Source organism: Osmia lignaria, chromosome 11 (genome assembly GCF_051020975.1).
Source record: "Osmia lignaria lignaria isolate PbOS001 chromosome 11, iyOsmLign1, whole genome shotgun sequence".
NCBI lineage: Eukaryota > Metazoa > Arthropoda > Insecta > Hymenoptera > Megachilidae > Osmia > Osmia lignaria.
In genome coordinates, this window is record NC_135042.1 from 8496441 (window position 1) to 8519815 (window position 23375).

General features: G+C 42.6%; 2 protein-coding genes across 3 annotated transcripts in view; both read left to right on the forward strand.

Moving 5' to 3' along the window:
- Window positions 1-20486, forward strand: part of LOC117604118 (sodium-coupled monocarboxylate transporter 1) — a 30294-nt gene extending 9808 nt beyond the window's left edge. Inside the window, exons 2-6 of the mRNA XM_034323876.2 lie at window positions 11938-12340; window positions 12538-12712; window positions 14102-14253; window positions 14927-15067; window positions 17500-20486. Coding sequence (XP_034179767.1) covers window positions 11982-12340; window positions 12538-12712; window positions 14102-14253; window positions 14927-15067; window positions 17500-18637 — 1965 coding nt within the window. The 5' untranslated portion in view covers window positions 11938-11981 and the 3' untranslated portion in view covers window positions 18638-20486. The remainder of the gene's footprint in view (window positions 1-11937; window positions 12341-12537; window positions 12713-14101; window positions 14254-14926; window positions 15068-17499) is intronic.
- Window positions 1-23375, forward strand: part of Dip-B (Dipeptidase B) — a 42187-nt gene that overhangs the window by 9801 nt on the left and 9011 nt on the right. Inside the window, exons 1-2 of one of the 2 annotated variants that reach the window (XM_034323877.2) lie at window positions 20564-20778; window positions 22487-22768. In XM_034323877.2, coding sequence (XP_034179768.1) covers window positions 20762-20778; window positions 22487-22768 — 299 coding nt within the window. In that variant the 5' untranslated portion in view covers window positions 20564-20761. Of the gene's footprint in view, window positions 1-20563; window positions 20779-22486; window positions 22769-23375 lie in introns of those variants that run through there. The other variant, XM_034323878.2, reaches the window with a different exon arrangement.

Here is a 23375-nt window from a genome sequence, read left to right on the forward strand (position 1 = left end):
AGGGAAAGAGAAAAGAAACAAAACGGTCACGCGAGAGAGAGTATTTTATTTGACTTCCTTTAGTACGAATGTTTGCATACGGCGAGAGATTTACTGCCGCCTGTGAGAACTAATTGTTGACGGTATCATGAATCAACGTGTACGCGTGTTTGCCCGCGGATAAATCGGTTAAACACCAGTGATCAGCAGTCTAGCATAATACGTCAAACTTGCATAATATTAAACCGCTAACACGTCTGCCCTGAAACGCGCTGGAAAGTTTCCGCTTTGATTCCAGCATTTCTCTCGTTCCATCGCGATCTTCCCGTTCGCGAAATCTGAAACTGTCAGAAATTTATACGCGGCCCCGGCTTTCAACGTGCAAGATAAACCTGACTCGCGAGAATTTTACAACTCGTTACAAAATATCAAACGTACTCGACGAGAATAAACGCTTTGTGCTTCTGACGGGACAGATTGAAAATTGTTGAAACGTATGGGTTCCATTCAACGGATACGAGCGCCGAAAAGCAACCGCGCAACGTGACTTTACGAGCCAGTTATAAATCAATATCGTTTACATTCGCCAGTTTTAAATTGCAAATTCGACGGAAAATCGACGAGGCACCGAAGATACTCGCGGTAGTCACGGGTTCTTTTAAAATAAACAACGGCTCGAAAGAAAATCTGCGCTGTCTGCTACGCGTAGCACGCGAATCCTCGTTGCTTGTAAAAATGAAATTCTCGGATACCAGCGGGGGATATAAAAGTGTTGATACACGCTTTCCTGACACCTCGGTGCACGTGATTGGAACTTTTCCTCGGCGAATCCGACAAAATGTCGTTACACGTGCACAAAGTGCTTCATGAACAAATATTTGCCGAAGAAACGATTGGAGAATCTTCATTCTACTAATTCGTCGCACTCTAAAAATACCGCGGTAAGATCTGTTGCGATCAATCTGCCTTTCTGTATAAACAACTATTTTGTAATTGCTCAATTTTCGAAGATATAAGTTCGAGATACACGTATAAGCCATTTCGGATTACCGTTCTCGATCACGTAGTTGAAATCATTGAAGTCTTTTAGATAAAAGGGTTTGTATTTCATGGTCGTTACGAAACGATAAAAAAAATCATTCACCTTCGAACTGTTTGAGATTCCTTAGATAGGATCTGACATCTACACGCGAAATATAATAAACTATATATCTATGGTTAGTGCAGATTTCATCGGAATTCTTTATCAGATAGCGACATCGAGAAAAAGTTGAATCGATATTGATATGGAAGGAGAGAGTTAATTGATGAACTTTTCCACTCTTTTATTAACCCTCGAAGAGCCAAATTTTCGATACAAAATATTATCTAACAATGTTTATGATATGGAAATGAAAATTATTATGAAGAAACCTGTCGCATGAATAATTCGTAAATTAATCGCCAGAATACATTACTATGATTGAGTAATTTACTTGCTGACAGTCTTTCTTTTTCTCGAAAACGTGCATGTTCTATTACGCTAAGCAGAAGTATAGTTCGTGGGTGTAGACTCCAGAGAAAACGGTGGTCTAAATTCTTTTTTTTTTTCGGGACGAATTCGGCAGAAATTTAAATCACGTCGCGACTGGTACGCCTCGACAAGGAAACTTTTCTGGCCCGATCCATTCGCCATGGGTCCCCGGGTGCATCTGGAGGACAGCCAAAATGCAACGTGATGCAACGATGCGCAATGACGTGTCCCGATGCGTTGTAAGCATTAAAACACGTTGACTGGCACAGTGGAAATGGACGGGTGTAGTACTGTTTAATTCGGCTTTTCAGTTTTGAACACGTTGAACACCATGAGGGGCACCAGTGACCGGAATCGTAAATGAAATATAATAGAATAATTGAAAGAAAATTGTAAGTAGCATCATTATTATATTAAATTCATGAAGTAGAATCTAAATTACTATGTTAAGCCTCGGACGGCGGACCATGGAGAGAGCTCCAATTTTAATTTAATTTTCTATCTCATTATTTTCATTTTCAAAATTTTACATTGTTCCTTTAAAAATTATTCTTTCGTTAAAAAAATATACATTTAATTTTATGTTAAATTAACCCGTTAAGGGTTAATTGACCCTATGAGGTAAATTAACCAATTATTTTTAAATAACGCTGTTCCTCAACTCCTGTCAAAACGCAAAAAACGACCCACCGCTCTCTTTTTAAGCTTCCCGGAAATAATTTATCGTTGTTGACGTTAAATTATGCCTCGATCGTGTAACGTTTGTTCGACTAGCATAGTCGAGCGTGTAACGTTGTCACGTCACGACGATGGATTGTTTTCAGAATGACTCTGGTGCGCCATCGAAAACGCTTTGTGTCCCATAATTCCTATCCAAACGCAAAAAGACCTCCGGTTACAGTTAGCCACGAGAGGCAAGCAAGCAGTTTCTGCGAGTAATTCATCGGTGGCCGTGTTGACGTTCAATTATACTTTGATTGTACAGAATTTTCCGGGCTGTTTTGATTGTCTACGCGATACGCGTAACTCGCGCTCAAACGCGACGAGACACGCGGGCAGGGACGGTTCTTTGGCACGCTAGATTTTCAAGCTTCGTTCGTATCGGTATGTTTTATTATTTATGTATCGTAGCATATTATACTTTGTCGTGCAACAAACGACCAACGCGATTGCTTTTCAGTTCCGTACGATTTATTGTACATAGCGACCACTTTATGATCCTTTCAGATACAACACAGTCGGCTTTTAAAAGTCACTCGCTTTTCAGTGTCGCCAGGTGATTTACCTTTGACGTTCGCATATCAACGAGTAGGCTTTATTTTTATTATATCTTCGTGACGTTTATCTTTGTGACACAGGGAGATTAACAATTTGCTGTTCATACGTCAATGAAAATGACGCGTAGATGATCGCGTACTAGAATTTTAATTATTAAAGATATTAATATTTTTTAAGATTCCCATTCGTTGTCATCGTTCCTATTGTTTCGATTTAATTCTCAAGCCTTGGCATTCGCGTGTCACCAGAGTACTTTGTCAGGCATAAAACGACTATTATTACATCTCTGTTGCTCAAGCGACGAAAATAAGTCGAGCACTCTGGCAATGATGTTAATCTGTTAAATACGATCACGACGATTCATCATGATTCTAAGTGTCCGCAACGAAATGATTCCGTTTCTTGGAAGCTGTTCCCAGTTAATGAATCGTTCAACTGTACGAATCCATCGATCTTTCGGTGTAACTCGTTAACGTGTTTACTGCTACTGAAAACGTCTATGCCTGGCGTGGCACGTAATAAGAGTTATCACCGAGAACACTATCGTGTAATTTTTATTCATTTTCGTAAAAGAAAAATAAGATTAGGCTTTCTGTAAATTTCGTTAAGCGCGAGAGATCTGTTGCTATGCAGAAGAATCGAAGGAACTCGATCCGCGGGGTTAAATTCGTCGACGTGTTAATTAGCGATGGATAGCAACACCTTGCAGCTCTACAACAGGATCCGGTGTTTGAAAATTTTTTAACGATGACACCTGATAAGGAGTGATGGGATAACCTCTGGTACCGTTTGTTTTAAACAAAATGATTCGCGTTAATTGGGCGATCGGTGTTTATCGCGTCGTGACTCGGTTCGCTTGATTAATGAGAGCCGGAATCTCGTGATTAATAGCGACCAGTGACGCAAGAGATCCATGATCTGTTCCGTACGATGCTGACCAAATAATATTCTTATAGACGCTAATGAGGTTGTTAATTAAAGATTGATGTTTGCTCCAAGAAGGCCGTTCGCGGGTTGATTGTATGTTGATTTCGTCCACTGTTTTTTCGGATGAATATTTTTAGCGAGCATCATTTTATCGCATTTTTTATACGACAATATATTGAGAAACGTGCAACGTCACGCCAATCTTCGAACAATTTGATGAAACAGCATTTTCTTGATTTCCGATGTTCCTCGACGAACAGAGACAGGATCTAGCCCGATTAAAAATCATTCCAACGGAGTTATTTTCGATTTCCTCGTCGAGCATTCGTCGAAAGGACTTAATAACAATTCCCAAGATCGATGAAACCATCCGGATTCCATGAGAACGGTTCACAGAAGTTTACCTTCTTATCGAAGCAATATCTACCGCTACTGTGATTACCAGTCGTTTGTTTTTCCCGGTTTTTCACCGGATCCGTAAGCCGGGGATATTTTATTCTCGAAAGATAATTGGATGATTACGCTTGATGGATCTGTTGCTCTAACAACGAGCTTCAGAGTTGTTAAATGATTTAAGGCGAATGCTTCGGCTTTAACGCCCGTGTTTGCACGTCAAACATCGTACATATATTATGTGTGACTTAACGCGAAATCAAAACCACTTTCCATCAGGATCATAAACATTCCTAGGCTGACAATGAGTCAGTTCGTTTTCCTTCCAGCGTATCGTGAATATTTATCGATATACTCGTACGAACTTGATTCTTATTCAAATTGTTCGCTCGCACTTTGGCAATAAGTTTGCCACGCTTCAGATAAGCTTCATAAATTGCGTAAGATTTCGGTAATCTTTACAAACGCTGCCGCGAAGGACATCGGGGTTCTCTGAACGAAAAAATTTCATTTCCCGTGACACCATTTTTCTGGAATCGGGCCTAGGGTCACAATCGTCTCGTATATCATCTCTTCTTATCACATTTTGTAAATCCACCTTCAACCTGTTGACTCGTAATTAAAAATTCATCGTTAACATACATCGTATGCATCGAATAAATAGATTCATGGATATTTGGACAGCATATTCTTTAGAATTTTTCCTGGAATTTTTTTTTTTTTTTTTTGAAATAAGGTCAATGATAACCTCGCACCTCTTTAGTGTAAAATGTCGACCAGCTGGTTTGATTTATTCATCGCAGAGACCAAACGTAAAAATAGAAAGGTGTGGTTTTTCACTCTTGACTCTTTACGAATTTAAATTTGCCCATCGTGTGACAAAAACATTTTTGGTTACGATGCACCGAATGATTGAACGTTACAAAAATGGTTTGCTAAATTTATATCCGGAAGTTTGTACCAGAAAAATTCATCGGTAAGAGGAAAATTTGGCGGAGAGTAATTCAAGATTAAAAATTTTCTCGGATAGAATTTCGACACCCTGTGATATAATCTTTTCTCAGAATAACAAGGAAAACATTATCTGAGTAAAATTATATCATCTCTCCTTTCGCCCGTTTAACATTCACGCGTTTAGATGATGGTTTAAAAAAAAAGATCGTCCACTATCTTTAACGATATTATATCATTCCTGTGTAAACAAGTTATTGGAGTAGATCACGTTCGCTCGAATACCAATAAAATCTTTAAGAAAGAAAAAAAAAAGAGAAAAAATGATTCGCGTGGAACGCAAATAAAATCGTCGAAGCCGAGGCCGAGTGGGCAAGCGTAGTTTCACGAATCCCGAAAGCTGTCGCGAGATTTGGCGCGGATTCAAGCGTTCTCGCGACGCGACAAATACAGAAGCAGCAGGATCCGTGGAGACTCGGCTAGAAAAATCGCCACCGTTTCCGCGCTGTCGGTCGTCGGTCGTCGGTACACCCCAAAAAATCTTTCCACTACGCTTCAAGCTTGCGTCTAGAGTGTTTTCCTCCGAGAGGATTCGAGCAATCGTTTCGTTGGAAAGTTTTCTGCAACGATCGCCGGGCAAATTCGAGGAGCCGGGAAGAAGATTCAACCGGTAAGTTGGACGTTTAAAAGGAACCAATTGGAGAATAACGAAGCGGGGAGGGATGGAAGAGTATTTAAAGTTGTACAGAAAAGGAAGCGTTCGAAAGTTATTGTCTTTGGGAATGGGAACGAGGGAGAAGACTGTTTCGAAGTCGATTTTGCGAAGTGTACGGCCGCCGGTGTAGCCGAAAGCGAACGTTTTCACTGCTCTTTTGCGGGGCAACGTTCTCAGAAACGTTGAAATTGTTATTAACAACGTTACTTCGAACGTCGCGATAAGTTTAAAGGTCTTCGACGAAACCTTACGGACGTCTCGAAAACTTCCACTGCAACGTTCGCTTTTAGACCGCCGCTCGTGCTAATCTTATCACGGTTTCTTCTCTTTACTCGGCTGCTCCGCTTCCTCTGTTCGTTTGGATGCTGCACGAAATGCCGCGATGAATCGTTTAAATCTCTCGCCTGAAACGTTTAATCGTCGGGGTAAATGGATTCTCGAAGTTGAAGACAGAGGATCGAGCGTCGAACAAACAAATTTCACTTTAAGTGCACTCCGAAGCCCGGCTCTCGATTCGAGTCGTTTCTTAGCAAAGATAATCAAACTAACGCGCATCACGCGATGAGACAGCTATTTTTGTTTCGCGAATTTTTTCATTTTATTCTCGTCAGCGATCCAATTTCGTGTACGTTGTTGGTGAAAAATATTCATAGAATCTGACAGTAAGGTTTATCGTTCACTTTTTGTCTTAATTATAAAATTCAGCTGTGTCTGTGAAAATTTAATAAAGCAGCGCGAGAAATTTTTTATCCTTTTTCTTTTTTTGGGGGGGAAAGTTTTGCAACGAAAAATTGCACCGGCGAGCTGGTATCAGCAGGAGCCAACGACACGAAAAATAACGTGTTAAAATTTCAGACTGATCGGCTGGTTTTTGTGTTTTACTACCACCAGCTGAAAAAAGCTCGCTTCTGGCGGCCGGTGTCGCTTGCTACAAAAGCTTGTAAAAGTTGAAACATCGAATTTTCCTGTCAAAATTTAACAGTAAATTTTTCGTCGTTTGTATTTTCGAAAAAAAATTGCGGAAAAGGGAAATCTAATTTCCAGAGTGGACGCGATCGTTCCCTTGAATACGAGAATACCCGAAACGTAATGAAGGCAAAATTACTAGGATTTCTCTTTTACGTTCACTCCATTTTCGTGGAGATGAATCTCGAAGAAAGTTTCGGGTAGCTGGTGGATAATCGAGAAACGATTAGCTGTTTGAGAAATCCTCGCGTTATAAAAGAATCAATGAAACACCATGGCTGGTCCGATGTAAAACGGTCGAAAGAAGAGAACGCCGGGCGTTGTGGAAACAGAGGTAGAATACAACGATCGATTTGTAAATCGACGACAAGGAGGATCGATCGGATAATGAAAGTTTCATGAGGCATGAATTTGTATCGAAACTTCTCGCGAACCGTGCAGACGGAATAAAAGCGACGATTCGAGTGTCGCATAACGTTATTTCGTATCTGTCACGATCCATTATATTCTTGGTACAATTCCTGGAAGACGAGTTTCGCGGCGAAATTGAATCAAACGCTCTGTATCCAGTTGTTTCGAGTTCCTTTTTTTATCTCAATCGCAGGGGAAGCTCGACGATTTCGTAAAGAGACACTCGTTGAATAATTCAATTCAATTTGCACCCGATCGCCATTTTGCGGTGAAACTACGAATTTTAAAAGCGACTGACTGTAGACATGTTCGAAGTGTTCTGTTTAATTTTATTGAACTCTCTTAAAACTAAAAATGGAGGCTGATTCGAAAGTGCTGATTCACACTATTTACATTCTGTTTTGAAGCAACGGGTACCATTAGAATTCTGCAAACTTTTTGAATGAATTAACCCTGGAATGACGATGCTGAATCAATTGTGACTCAGACCTCTGAAAGGCCTGACTTTGCTGAAAATTGAATTATCTAAGAAGCTCATGCAACTTTGTTTCGAGAAGAAAATGAATTTACAGATCCTCTTGTTATCAGTAAAAACAGTTGATAGTGTTAAATTCAATGCAAAACAGCGTTATCCGATAAGATATTAATCTCAAGAATGATTACGAATGTAAACACACCTGTCTGCAAGATTTACAGCTGCGTGTCACGAAGAAAAAAAAGAAATCGCGATAAATATTGCTAGGATAGACAAGAAAGGGGTCGCGATGCTGCAGAGTTGTCTTGATAAAAATTTCATTAGTCCTGGTTGATCGGAATCACGCGTCGCGAATAAATCTGCACGTGTTCGACTCGATCAATGGGTCACAATCTTTCTCTCTCGGCGATCGAGTCATCGATTTAATTCATAACGTTCCAATTAAGTTTGTCTTGTGACTAGCGTTCTCGTGATCGAAGCACGTGCTCGGCTTGCCGCCAGGCGAATTAATCGTCGCTAGCACGATGATAACGAACCCTCTTTGGGAAATCGAGATCGTTCGATACGATTTTAAGAAAATTCTCGTGAATTCCTCAGACGGGACAGATGTTTCGGTACTCGCTTAATCGTTCCGCGACATCAACCGTGGCCCTTGACACCGTTGATAAACAACAGTGGAAAGTTTTCCGCCAATTATTCTATCTAATGGTCCCGTTAGGACACTTGTTTTCCGTAAGAAGTCGTTTACACGATGAATCGTCAGTCTCGTGACTACGAATGAGGTCAAATTTAATATCACACTTGGGTCGTGTAAATACTTTTCGTATTATATTTACTATCATCTTTACGTAACTAAAGTTTGTCAAATATTTATAAAAGAATCTGCTTATAATATAATTGAGTCTCATTTTCATTCGTGAAGAATTCTTCTGACCAAGTGTTTCGTCGACAGAGATAATTTGGTCGATGGTCTGGTAAGTTTTCAGTTAATCAAGCATCTTGCGAAATGATTAAATGAATCATGTGCTTCTATGTTTACGTCAGTTCTGATACTTTTAGTCGTGAATTTCGAGAAATCAGTGAGAGAGGTCTTAATGGGCTTGATTCTTGGAATTCGAAGATGCGTCTTGTATTTTTAGAATTCTTATCATTTACAGAATTACAAAGAAATGAACGTTAAGATTTGATGTTGGAAGCAGCTCGAGAAAATTATATTACTCACGAGTTTTCCCAGTTTTTTCCTCGACCGATTTTAAAGGATCACGAATTTTCAAACGTCTCGACGAGGGAAGGTAAGCCAGGGTATTTCTGCGATTTCCTCTGACCGGGATCAAAGATCGTGAGGAACGTTACTCGCCGCGAAGCTCGCGGAATAATCGCGGAAAAGCACGTTTCGCTCGACTTGGCCAACGATGAAGTCTGAGCTGGTGGAGAGTTCCGAGGGCCGGTTTTCCGAGCGTTTCCTACCAGTTTTCACGGTCGGCCAGACCGCTTCTCACCGAACCCCGATGCACAAGTATGCGTGCACGTTCCATGCGAATTGCTCTCTCCCTGGTCCGCGTCTTAAAAAGCTGTTTTCGTTGGAATAAAACGAAGCAAAGTTTGTTCCTTTCCTACCGAGAAACCAGTTGATCGTTCAAAATCACTAAATTTAAACTAAAATACTTGTAAGAATTTTTCTCGGCGAAGGGAAAAAGTACTCCGCAGCGAAGCACCGTTTTCCTCAAAGCTTCTCCCTGGTTCGCTGTCAAACGTAAGAGGTTCTCGCGTGACCGTACAAAAGCTCGGGGAAAAATTTTGCACGAGGGAGGCGTCGAACGATGGTAGGAGTTATAAAAACGAAGAGACAAATGTCTGTGAAGGAAGAATGCCACGAGCTCATTGTTTCAAAGTGCACCTCACAATGAGCTCTCGGACGCGTTAGCGTTATCATGCTTGCCCTCAAAACATCCCCCTTGAATCTTTAGTCAACGTTTCGCATTTCGTACGACCTCGCATTGTTTCTAGCTGCGTTTCGTGTTAACGTGTGGCGAGGTTAGAACAAGAGACTGGGAAGTGAAGTGGGAAAAGGAAAAAAAAGATGTAGCGAGTTTCCCCAAAATAGCATGTATTTCTTTATAGACGACGTAATCATGGAGCAGCTGTTAAAATATGAATGTCTGATGAGTATTTTCGACTGAATTAGTATCAGCTGTGTATCTGTGAGATAACACACCATATGTTTGTTCTTAATTCATCGCCACCTTTCTGACGTTTTTTTCCTGTATTCTATTATAATTTGCTAATTCATCCTTTTTTATTTAGCAACCCTTTCCGACACGAGTAAATTCAGCTACTACGAAAAGTGGATCGTGACCCTTGACTTGCATTTTAAAGCGATAACGCAAATGTATCGACTACCAATCGCGGAGGGCGTACAGGTAGTGATTCGTTGCTCCCTAAGGAGAGACGTCAGACAAATCTTCGACTCAGTCTCATCTGGTATCGGGTGGAACGAAGGTGTCGAAAGAGGTTCTCGTCGTGTGGGACGAAAGAGGACGAGTCAGACGTCTGTGGATTAATGTTTTTTCAAGGAAATTTCCACGGCTTGGCGTCTGATCGATGGTGTCACGCGTCTAAGTAGAAGGCGCCGTCTGATCCGTTCGTTGAAGAGCCAGTTTGATATTCTCGCGCCGTCAACGAACGAGAACTTCACCGTGACAGCAGTGTGTTTCAACGTGCAAGAAAGCTACTTCCTTCCTCTGTGATTTCACGTGACGTTGGTTCCGAGGTTAAGCGATTAAAACGGTAGAAGCCTTTTCCAACCGAGTCGGGATACTCGGGCTAGAAGTTTTCAGGGTCAAACGGTGCGCCACTCGAGGCAGCTAGCTCAAAAAGACGTTCAGAGAGTTTCTCAGAGAAACTGAAGAACCGTCTTCCTCTTCGACTCCGCGCTTTGTGCCTCTTGATGATTCGTCGTCGACTGCAGTCGATGCGATTATCTCGAACGAATGAGTTTCGCCCAGCACGCAGGAATCATATGATCCGCGTGTCACGAGCTCGTAGCAATATTTATTCTCTTATTTATGACAGCGAGGTCGAGTTATCAAAGAAAACACAGTAGATTATTCCGGTTATGCACATCTGGACTGTTGTTAACATAATGCTTGATGTTTCATTGGGGGGCGGATCGAAGATGAAAGAAATCGATCGGTTGTTTGTACGTAAATTCTAGGTCTGAAATGATTAGTCGATCGAATAGAACGAAGATAATTAGTATTCGACAGGAACAGCTACTTATCGTTAGTGGCTGGGTTCTAAGAGGAATATCAATGAACAGACAAACTCGTGTTTCGGGATGGAATGCGTCAGGAAATTCTGATTTGAATAAAGCGCATAGTAAAAGGATTAATTCGAATGGAAGATTAGATTTTGTCAATTTGTCAACTTTCTCCTTATCGAGGCTCCCGTATGCAATCAGCAAACGATCGGTTGTTTCGTCGGTAAACACCGAAAGAATCTGTGCAATGCTAGAAAGCAAATATTTAACCGTGGCTTTCGTTTTCCCTGAAAAACAGAAACAATCGTCGGTAGCGTCAGGCAGTCGTGTCACGTGGCCGGTGCAGTGGTCGGGAAGGAGCGCCGCGCCGGTTGATTTACATAATCGTTGTGATCGTAGCACGACAGCGATTATGAACCAATTACGATAGTCGGTATCGTATCAGAAATCGTTGGCAATGATCGTTAGCGAGCAAACACCGGGAGCACACAAGGCAAACAATAGCGAATAAAATAAGATAAGGAAAGCTTGACACCAGCTTTCCGTACCATCTCTAGTCCCTTCCAGTTTGCTCACCTCCGTCCCCTCCACTAGCCGGAAGATAGTCTTTGAACCGTCTTCGTCACGCTATCGGCTCGTTTAGTTCCGTCTCGCTTGGGGTCCAGAGCATATTAACGTGAAGTGGTTTACGGAGAGCGTTAGTCACGGTACACGACACTGTACCGATCGCATCACGGATTCCTCTCATCTCCATCGATCGAGGATCACTCGCGATCAGGGCCGACGAAAAATTGCGCAACGAAAGACAGAGCCGAGTGGTACGCTGGCGTCGGCACGTTAACTTTCATATAAAAGCGACGCGACCAACTTTACGCCCGTACGTTTCGAACGAGCGAATTGTATCGCGAGCCGCGACTAAATCGTCAAAGATCGCGAGAGCTCGAAAAAGAGCTCGACGAGACGAAGATCTCGAGACTGTCTCGCCGGTAGATTCAAACACGAAGCCGTTCAAGGCGACCGTTAATAACGCGTTTAACATCGGCACATACGATTTTTCCGGTACCACGAAGAACTCGAGGCTAAGGGAAGAAACGGGACCGCAAGAGAGCCCAGGATGACGATCAACGCGTCGTCCATGGTAGTGGACTACCTGATCTTCATCGGTTGCATCGTCGCCTCGTTCGTCATCCCGTTATGGAGCAAATTCCGTGGTCGTCGAAAGGAGTCGACCAAGGCAGACTACGTGTTCGCTACTGGAAGTGTCTCCATGGGTGCCATGATGCTGTCGATCGCGCGTGGGACCCTCGGGGTTAGATCCTTTCTCGGCTACCCATCGGAACTCTACTACAGGGGTAGCGCAATGTGGGAGACCATCTACGGGATGCTGCTCGCTTATCCGATCGTGTGTTTCGTCTTCGTGCCTGTTTACTACAACCTCGGCATCACGTCTGTCTATCAGTACTTGGATATGAGGTAATTAATTTTTCGGTGATTCGATGTTTTCTTTATTTCTTTCAAATTTCTTAGCTCAGCTTTTCAGACCTTCTCGAAAACGATCATTCGGACGTTGATTTCGCGCCGCGAACCTTGAAATCATCTTCGCTCTTAACGATTATGTCCGGCCGTCCCGGCGGACAGAGCTTCTTTGTAATTATGCTAATCCTATCCAGGTTCAAGTCGAAGCTAGTCAGATGCCTAGCCAGCTTCTCGTACGTGATACGCAGCCTGCTGAACTTGGCTGTTACGATATTCACGCCTTGCGTCGCTTTGAAAGCTGTGATAGGCCTGCCGTATTGGGCCAGCATCATCGGGATCACCTCGATTTCAGTCATCTTCACCCTGATGGTATGTACGAAATTCAACCGAAGAAATTGATCAATTTGTCGTAGACTTCTGTAAATTCCTAAGGCTTATAACGTTGACGCGAGTAAGATTTATCGCTGTTTGTGATAGAAAGTATGAGATTACCGCTGAGGAAAGATGAACACCAGTGTAAATAGATTCGATAGAAAGCTGTTTTTAATAATAGCTTACGTCTAACAAGCTCATTATTCGTATAGTTAACATTTTATGTAAAAATGAACACGAAACTATAATTAAGGATATGAATAATCATTTTTTAAATTTACTTTTCAAATTGCAACGCGTTAATTAGTCGCAACATCGAGGCCGCGATTCGGACGTAAATGCAACTGTTTGATAGGAAGCGCAAAAAGCAATGTAAAAGTTACTTGAAAATATTCGTTTAAAAACGTTTAAATAAATGGCAGCGAATTTTTCGTCTGTACGTGTACAAAGTTCTATCGAAACCGTAAAGCTATTTAAGCTTAAAACGTAGCGGCAACGTGAAACCTAGCCCACATTTTTAGATACAATTGTTCCCATACAAATGTTTGCGAAACAAATATTTACCAGCGTAGAAAAATAGAACGACACCAAGAACTAAACATTTGCCCAAAAGCCTGTTTACATTTGATTGTTCGCTTGTTTTTCAACCAATATTTGCGAACACCCTTTATTCATTTCCTTCCGAAGTGTAGACCAGGCTTAAGGAAACGTGTTTGAAAGCCATCAGCTTCCTTTTTTGTATAGAAACTTCTTGAAACGATTACACAGCGATGAGTAATCATTTACTGTTATTACCATATCGAGTTTAAAGTAGCGCATGCAAATTAATGAACGTCATTGATACACGATCGTAAGTAAAGGAACGGTGAACAAACATGACACAATATTGACGAAACCTAAGAAAAGTATGCGAGTTTGTCCCGACGAATACTTAATTTTTCCTTCAACGATGATAAAAGTCGGCTATAGACAGTTAAACGAGCATCGTAATTTCGCGTCAGCGGAACCCAATAAAGAATGTCTTTTCATGCCGAATGATTTTAAGACTTTAAGATCACCTTCACGATGTCCGGCCACATTTATAACGTGTCAATTATTCACGAGCTCTGAGAGTACGTCGTTCGCCCTTTCCAGGTGAATTCCCGGACCGCAAAGATCGTAAATGTGATACGATCGTAAAACTGCTATATATCGGCTGAAAGGACAGTGCTTTGAAAGTAATGCGCTCATTCCTTCCACCGTTTTGCCTCATAATACATTGCAGAAAGATGCTCTTAAATTCGTAACGACTAAACGAATGCGTTTGTAATAGTTTTAGCGTACTATCAGATGGAATTCGAATGATGAATGAAATTGAGGAATGTTATATTTTTGTTTTGCTCTCAGGGAGGTTTGAAGGCAGCGATCCTATCGGATGTTATACAGGGTATCACGATGATCGGTGTCTCGTTGGTGATTATCATTCGTGGATCAATTGATATCGGTCCAGCTCAAGTTTTCAACGTGACGTACGAACGTGGCCGATTAGATTTCTTCAAGTGAGTACTTAGACATTAAATCGAACTACTGTAGTCACGTGAATTTCGTATTTCGATCAGATAACACGTATCTTCTTTTTGCACGTTTAACCCAGCGAACGTCGGAGTAGAATATATCATCTGGACCTAACGCTCGCCGAGTTAATAAAGGATCGAAAGATTTACGATCAAATCAATTGATACGTTTCTTGAGAAGAAAAAATTTTCTCTGGAGAAAAGGTAGACGAGGTTAATCCGAAAGGGGTTGATTTTCTTTCATTGTTTTATCACCAGCTTCGGTAGACAACCTGGTCCGTTGTAAACGACGAATAGCTGAGCAGTCGTTTGAGACTAGCAATAAAATTACCCGACATTCATCGCGTCGTTCCAATTCAAAACAACCCTTCTGGCCATATAGCGCGATGGAACAAAGGCGGCGAAACAAAGTAACCCCGATTTACGGCCACGGAAACGAATAGGGTACCTGGCGGATTTGCCTCGAGTCTACGTTCCCTCCGACGAAACTTTTTGAATGGATAAAGAGCCTTTCTCTTTACAGACGCTCCTTATGTCGGAGACGTTTCCAGAGAATGGATAGCATCAATTTCGCGACACATCCACCTTTTTCGTTTTTTTTTTTTCTTTTCTCTTTCGACGAATCCGTGGAATTAATCAAGATGAAATCTGTTCTCAGTATGGATTTGGATCCCACGCTACGCGTCACGACGCTATCAGCCACCCTGGGACAACTGTTTATGAGTTTGTCCATTTTCGGCTGCCAGCAGAACTTTGTGCAGAGATACTGCAGTATGACTAGTCAACGCAAAGTCGTCAAGTGAGTTACACTTTCGTTCATTTTTTCCCCGAAACTTTCGCTCGTTTAATGATTCTTTGCTAAACGATGGGTACCGAGGAGGTCGCTTATACAAAATCTGCATCGTTCCTTTCGTAATTTCCGCCGAAATTACATTGCTCCCGTCGAGTCACGCCCGTGAATGCAGAACCTCTTGCTTCCCTTATCTAAAATTTCGAGACACGCACACGGGATTAGCAGTTTACGCGGTAGATATGTAAACAGACGTCCCGAAGACAAAGCCACGCGTTACGATGTGCTATACATATGTGAAATATGAACGCATATGTGAAATAAGCGAAAGAAATAGTTCGGAATGTTTAATCCGATATAAACTGATCCGTTTGCAGATTGTGTTTCTGATTCGCAAGAATTTGCATGACAATATCAAATACATTTTGCAGACACCTGAAATTCGTGTGGGTTGATTTATTAACGCTTCAAATATCGCGTCAATCGTAATCTGAATGACGTACCAATTTTAATAAGCAGCTGTTTCGTATTGTAAAAATTCATTCACTCGACGGGGAGTACTTGAAAATTTGTTCCAAGGAAGCAACTAAGTATTAGTATAATTGAATAGAAAATTACTAAGCAAAATAGTATTCCATCATTTTAGCTCACTACTTAAGGTTTGTTAAGTTAATTGCTTATCAATGCAAGTGGACTAACCGATTTTCGAGAAACATTTTCACGCTTCACCTTGAAGAAACTTGTTATCGACGAAATTATAGTTCTATTTCCGGGAATGAAGTAACAGAATGTAGGAAAGTTTTCGAATCACTTAGTTAACGTGTTCCTCGAATCGACTATTTTCCCTCGGGACAGAGCGAGGAAGTACTTCCCTGTAGCATTCTCGAAGAAATTCGAAACCATCCGTTCGTCTTCCTTTTTTCTTACGTTACGTTTCAATTAAAACGTCAATTTAAGCTGGGACAGACAGATGGTTGAACCAGGAAGGTGAATCACCGTCACTCTGTCGAGACGCAATTTTTGCGTATCGCTCGTTATCATATCAGTTATTATTATGATCCAGTCACATGGTTCGCGTGCTACCGTATGATAACCAGTCACCTCGCATTATGCAAATTGTCACACTTATCTGGCCGTTATTTTCAGAACTGTATGGTCGCTAATCACCTTTACGGTTTATCGTAATTACGCACAAACAGCAGAATCGACCACCTTCCGTTTTTTTTCATTTCTAAAAAATGGATCAAAACGAAACCATTCGTTGTCACAAAAAAAGTAGCACGAATCTGAGAAAGAACAGGACGAAAGAAACGCGATTCTTTTCGTAAAGAGAGGTATTACGGTCGTGAAAAGTCGATCGATCATCGGTTGAAGCGGGAAAGCAAACACGCATCATCGACCTATGTATTTGATGTGCGAGGTTCGGTTCGTATTCAAAAATGCGACAAACGAATCGTCAATTTCAGAGACAATTTATCTCTCCTCTTTTTTCCCAGCGAAACATCGACGCTGGCCTATCCACAGAGGTGTTTTCCCGCGCGTCCGTTTTATTAGAGTATAAATCTGAAAAGCCTGCCGTCAGTTTGTCACGTCGAAAACGTTCCCTCGGAATATGGACTTTTATTAGAATATAATCGTGTCGTGGCGCGATAAAAACGTTTTCTCGAATGATATTTTTTTTTTTTTTGTTTTATTGGAATGTAACTGCGAAACGTGGGCACGCCGCGAAACGATCGCTTTATTGTGCGTTTCAAGCGCTGATAAAGCTTTCGCCGCGGGAATAACGCGATGGTTATTCGCCTCGAATGATCGTTTTTAGAATATTGTGCCGTTTGAAAAATTCCGACATAAATTTCGTGGTCGAACCACGATTCCCGTGCGGTCTACCGTCTCGAGAACGTGTCTCAATTCTGGCCCCACTTTTCGGTACCGCATAATCAATGAGTCCTTCGTCCTGGCTCGAGGACGAACACGGGGTTAAATGGCACCGGGCCAAACTTTTTAACGGATGCTCGATCCCCTATCTCGGGTCAACAGCGTCGATTCGAGCATCTAAGAATGACATACGTTACAAGTTGTTAAGATCCATTTTCGAAGGCTTGTTTCACTTGTAAGGCAGATAAATTGAAGGCTAACACTACTGAAAATTAAAGTTTAGAACCTTTTCTACCTTATCATCTAATTTGTCGAAAACAAATTAGTACAGTTGTTTATTGTTTCTACGACCTCTTATTTGGATATTATCTGGATATTAGCATAAATAAGCATGCGGAAGTAAATATGTCTACTTTGTGGAAAGAATCATTAGCTGTTAGGTTGACACATGAGTTGAAAATTTGATGAGGTATTTTGTTGATAAATTACTGCGTTAAAATAAACAGTAAAATTAAGATCTCGAATAGATATACACATATTGAGTGTGTTTTTAATATTTCTTTCAGAACAATGATGGCGAACATGCCGATAATCTGCGTCTTGTTCTCCCTCTCCTGGGTAGTGGGTATGGTGATCTTCGCCAACTACGCGGATTGCGATCCTCTGTCGCTCGGCTACATCTCGAAATTCGACGAGATCGTGCCGTTCTACGTGGAGGACAAGTTCCTCAGCGTCCCGGGTCTGTTGGGTCTAGTGATGGCGACTTTGTTCAACAGCGCGCTCACCTTGGCGGTCTCGAATCTGAACTCCTTGGCCACGGTCACGTTCGAGGACTTTCTCAGCCAGATACCGTCTCTGAGTGATCTGAAAGATAACCAGCAGTTACAGTTGATCAAGTTGATCAGCGTTATCTACGGCGTGCTGATAGTAGGCGTCAGTTTTCTGGTGGCGATGTTGTCAGGAGTGATCGAGTCCTCGATGTTGATGACGTCGGCCACTTCTGGTCCATTGCTCGGCGTGTTCCTGTTGGCCATGCTGGTACCGTGTGCCAACTGGAAGGGCGCGGCTGCCGGGATGGTCTTCAGTCACGTGACCACGCTGTGGATCACTTTCGGACACTTGACGATCAACAACGACGTGGAAACTTTGCCCCTGTCCACGGAGAACTGTAAGAACGACACGTTCTCGCCGTGGGTCACTCAACCGGGTGACTTGATGTCCATCACTTCCAACGTCACGACGAAGCTTTGGCAAAATACGTCAATGGTCGACGGAAAGTCCGAGATGGGACCCATCGAGTATCTTTATAGTATAACCTACATGTACTACGCCCTGATAGGTAGCCTGTCAACGGTGATCGTTGGCATCATCGTCAGCCTGATCACGGCTGATCCGAAGGGCGACATGTACGAGGAACATCTGCTTCATCCTCTGGCGGTGAAGATGTCAAGATTCTTCCCTGGAAGACGAAGACTGTACGCGAGTAGCACGCGACTGCAGAACGAGCACAACGCGACCAACGCGACCTCATCCTCGTCGGTGATCTCGATTGCGAATGGCACGGAGAAGACCACCCCTCTTCAGGGGGTCGTGGACGACAACGGGATGCTTCGTATCAACGTCGATTACATCGAGAAGCTGAACGCCCTTAAGAACATATCGCTCGACGTGACCAGCGAGGTCAGCAAAGGGACCCGGCTGTGAACCCTTCGGAACAGTGATTTCAAGTATTCTATCCCTTTTTCTTTTCATTTTTATAGTGTAGTAAAACAAAAAAAAAGTGATTGGGCGTCGATTGAACTATGTTATCGATGAGAGTTTATGGAGCCGGAGAACGCGTCGCTCTTGATAGAATTCTTAGGTAGTATTATGTCGATACTTCGATCCTAGCGCGTAGTACTTCCCGTCGATTTAACGAGTACGATGGATCGAACCGATCCGCGATCCGGGATATTCGCGATCGACTTACAAATTCGTTTAGCTGTTACTTTGATGTACGATTAACCAGCGTCGCCAGTATCGCCGGTATTCCTTTCGATTTTTACAGGGTAGACGCCAGTATGTACAAAGACGAATAAGCTTGAACGAGGCTTCGTTAAAGGTGAGTTTTCACGTGACAGGGAATTTCACTGTCGTGACTCGTCCGCTGTTCATTAGATGCCGCTTTATCGTGATATTGGATTTCATGTCGCGGTTTTAATGCCACGGAATCAAATTGTTTTGATCGCTGGCATGCAACGTTCACGGTTGAAGCTACTTTTTCGCATCGCCGCAAGCATGTTAGCCTAGAAGTAAAAAAAGAAATAAAAACTTCGCGGAAAGTAACTTTTAGATTTTTAAGGAAAAATATTTTCCAAATCAGAATTCATGATAATGTCACGTGAAAATTACGCTTTAAGCCCCGTTTAATAAATTACCCCTGTACACATATACCCTACCATCGGAGCGATTTACGTGAGCATGTGTGTGTGTGCGTTTAAAGAATGCAATTGTGTGTTAAGTAGACTCGGGGAAAAATGCGTTTACGCGTCTCGTTGGAGAATGAAATTCGCTCGATTTTTTGTAAGGTTTTCGTCGAGGCACGCAACAGGGTAGCGTACAAACGGTGGCATTTATCGATGCACTGAAGTGTGCATCTCGCTGCACCGCATCTACCCTGCTGACTCGATTTGCAATCTCGTTTCTTCCTTCCCCCTCTCCCCCCCTGTTTTCTTTCTTCGTACGAGACTGACGGCCCCCCATCCCCTCACTTCGATCGACGAACTTCGTACACGGAGCACTTAAGAAGTAAACGTAGTTTCAAATTCGCGGAACTGTTTTAGTTTTCATTTTATTTTCTCTCTCGCTAACGCACCAGTCTTCATTTGCGAGACCCTCGTACTCGCAAATTTGCCATACGGACACTTGTACGTTATACGTACGCGCGCGTCTAATACTCATCGTTTAAACAATCCTCGCCTGAGATTACGGAATTCTTTCTTTCTTCGAGAGTACATTTCGACGGAAAGTTGAAGGCGTTCGTTATAAAAGATTATAGATATAGAAATATGCTTGTAATCACGTAAGATATAATTTTATTGAAATCGACGTTCTATTGCAGAGTCAATCTTTCGTTATTTACCTTAGTTGATATGATCTTTGACATTTGTTAGATGCCTAAAAAATTCTCTAGAATTCCGTATCCAGGCCCGCCCCTGCGTTAGCGAGTAACGAAAGTATTGAATCGTGATAAGATTGCGAGGAATCAAGTGGATGTTAATGTGTTCGTTGCGCAAGGTTTCGATTCTTAAGGTCAGAGTTCTTCTCGCTCGAAGACGAGCGACTCGCGTGTGCAAATAAAAGGAGAACACCGTCGACGATGTTTGTACGACGGAGATGCTCTTCTGTGTTTTTACGATATTGTTACGTTTTATGTACGTCTCATGGATTGCGTGGTATTTTTGTAACGATTACGGATTGCGAGGTGAACGATATGGATTAACGAATGATCTGTACATGAGATATTGTGAATAATTTATTTTGTTCTTTTTGCATACATAAATATAGAACGTTTTGTAAGTGTTGCGTTAGAAAGATGCCGCGCTCTTTTATTTTCCCCTTGTGATACGTTGAATGCGAAGCAAGCGACGAACGACGACGATCGATTGATCGTTGCTATTTTCTCCTTTCGACGCGGAGTAACGCCGTCTCCCTTGTCACGATTTCCAGATCGCGATCCATGGAAACACGAAGCTTCGATTGCGCGATCCGCCGGCAGAGAATCGAAGAATCCTTCGCGGAAGATTCGGATAAGTTCCAGGAGAGGACATCGTCGCACTGTGATCCATCATGGCTGTGGAATCGAGGTAAACGCGTGTAAAACGGTCACGTCTTCAGGACCATTCTGATTCACCTGAAAAACCATCACGTCCTCGACTTTGAATATTACTGCTTTGAGTATTTAAACAATTTTGTCTTTACTACTTTAGTTAATGTTATATCGCACGAGTTCCCAATGTCACGCACGCCAGGAATAAGACATTACAAATTAGCACGATAAACAGTGTGATATCGTTAGAGCGATATTTTTATTCTCGGCTTTCGAAAAAAGGTCGTTGAATGTACTTGAAACTAATCAAAGAAATCTCGAGAGTATTGTTTTCTCGAATCAAAACGAGTATTTGAACGTCTTATCTCGATATCACACCACTTATTATAATCGCATAAAGTCTGATTGTAATCACAGTACCACCGGGAAGATACGATCTTCGGTAGACAAGTATCTAAGTTATAAATAGTTTCGTCTTTCTTCGGAGACAATACAATTTTACAAACAGATGACTGTACAAAAAGTTAACAAAGCCATGACTCGAAAGCGTGCCAGAGTCCCGGGTCCTCAAAGACATTTCTACAGGTCGTAAATATCGCGCAAAGTTCCCGTTTCCGCTCGGCTGATGAACATTCTCCAAAGTTCCGCGGGCGGAAAGCTGGCTGATGATTGATAACGAAGATAAAAGCGTGAAACATGCAGCGAGTTACTACACGATTCTACGTTCTTCGTCCTCGAGGGAGGTCTGGAACCGCATCGCGAACTCGCTTCGCGTAAAAAGACACCCCTCGAGCACCGTGGCTGTTTCGTTGGCCCGCGAAAATAACGGGAGGAAAAGTTCGGTCGTCGCGAGTGTAACATTACGCGCGTGGGATTCGTTTGATGGACGCGATTGAAATTCGTCGAATATATTAGAATTTCGTCCGCGTAATTATCAGCTTCGAAATGGAATTTCCATCTTCAGCGCGGTTTGAATCGGGCTCGACGTTGAGGGAGCGTTTAATAGCCTTAGAAATATTAAGCTCTCGAGGAGGATCGTCCAAAGAGAGGAACATTGAAACGATTCAGAGATCGCACGGGAAACGAGAGGTGTTTCGATTCGAAGCATCCATGTTTCACGATAAATCTTGACCAGACGCTTTCAACGGGACTCTTGGAGAAACGAATCGCGGTCAGTTGGGAAGCTCGTGGAATTTGTGTGCCCCGAGATTCGTATCGACTGCTCGAAGTTGCCTTGGAGATATCGTTTGAACGTCGACTTTCCAAGTCCTGAATCGAGGATCGCATCGATATTGCTTGAGGAAGCAAGAAACTATGCTCCCTCTATTCCGCTCTTATACCGAGACCGTTTCGAACTCGAAATCTTCTAGCAGATGAATGTTCCAATCAATTAGGTTACGGATTCCTTTCCATTGATCCTAATGTTCTAAATGGTTACCGCCCACGGATTCCGCCATTTCAATGCATCGAATTCGAATTTCAAAACGAACCAACGAAGAATCTGGTATTCGAAAATCAGGATTCGAACATCGATTCTTCGTTCGCGTGGATCTACTTTTCGAAACAACAATGCTCTCGTTCGAACGACAAAATTACTCGAAGAACAAGCTCGCGGCAGCCTATTGTTTACGAATTATGGCGAGACACGCGGTGGATCCGGTTACCGACTAATTACTCGGCTAGCCCCGGAGTCACGACAATTAGCACCGACGAACCGTGCTAACGAGCATAATGATTTGTTTCAGATGGATGCCGTGTCAGCTGAAAATCGAGCCGAACATCTGCAGCTGCGACTACGACGGCATAATCCTGATATCGGGTTGCGCGCCGGGTTTCGACGAGCCGGAGCCTTTCAAAACTGTTTTATACAGCGCTGCCCAGATCGATTCCGCCCTGGGCGTGATAGGTGCGGTTTTGCCAATCAATTTGCCCGCGAAAAGGCTCATTTACAGTCCGACAGGCCCGCTCAACATGGATTATCACGACGTGCGGAGCTTCGCCGAGGCGGCCATTAAAGGTGTCCAAAGGTAGTTCGATTGGAAAAATTAACTGAAAATAATGGTTATATTTATTAGATGAAGTTAAGTAGAAGTCGAAGCTTGGGGAAGGATCTTACTAATTAAGATAAAATTCGTAAGTCGTTGAATCGAACGTTAGGCAGAGAAGTTAGGGAGATAAAAACAAAGCTACGGAGAGATCAACTGGAGACGATTCGCGCGTAATTGCTTATTAATCGCCGGCCGGCTTAATTGGCGCGCCGGAAGGTTCGAAGTGCAGGGTCATTAAGCGAACTCGGATTAGCCGCTTGTTGAATAACGAAGGAGATTTCGCGCGGCGGATAATGCGGTTACCTTCGGGAGCCGTGAACGTTGCTGCGATCGGTCCTCGAAACGTTTGCTCTCTGTAAAAGTCCACGGCTGCAGGCGTCGAGTGGCGGATAATCGAATCTAACGACAAACCGTCGGCTAACGAGCACACCGAGTTTTCGAATCATCGGTTCGGTCACGCGTGAAAAAGAACGCTTCCCAACGGTTTTGTTCCGCGACTCTGTCATCAATTCGTTTCTGGTTTCTCGTTTGTTCATTCTTCTTCCACGAAGGGTGCGTGTACCACATCTGAAACTGGCTATTCTTC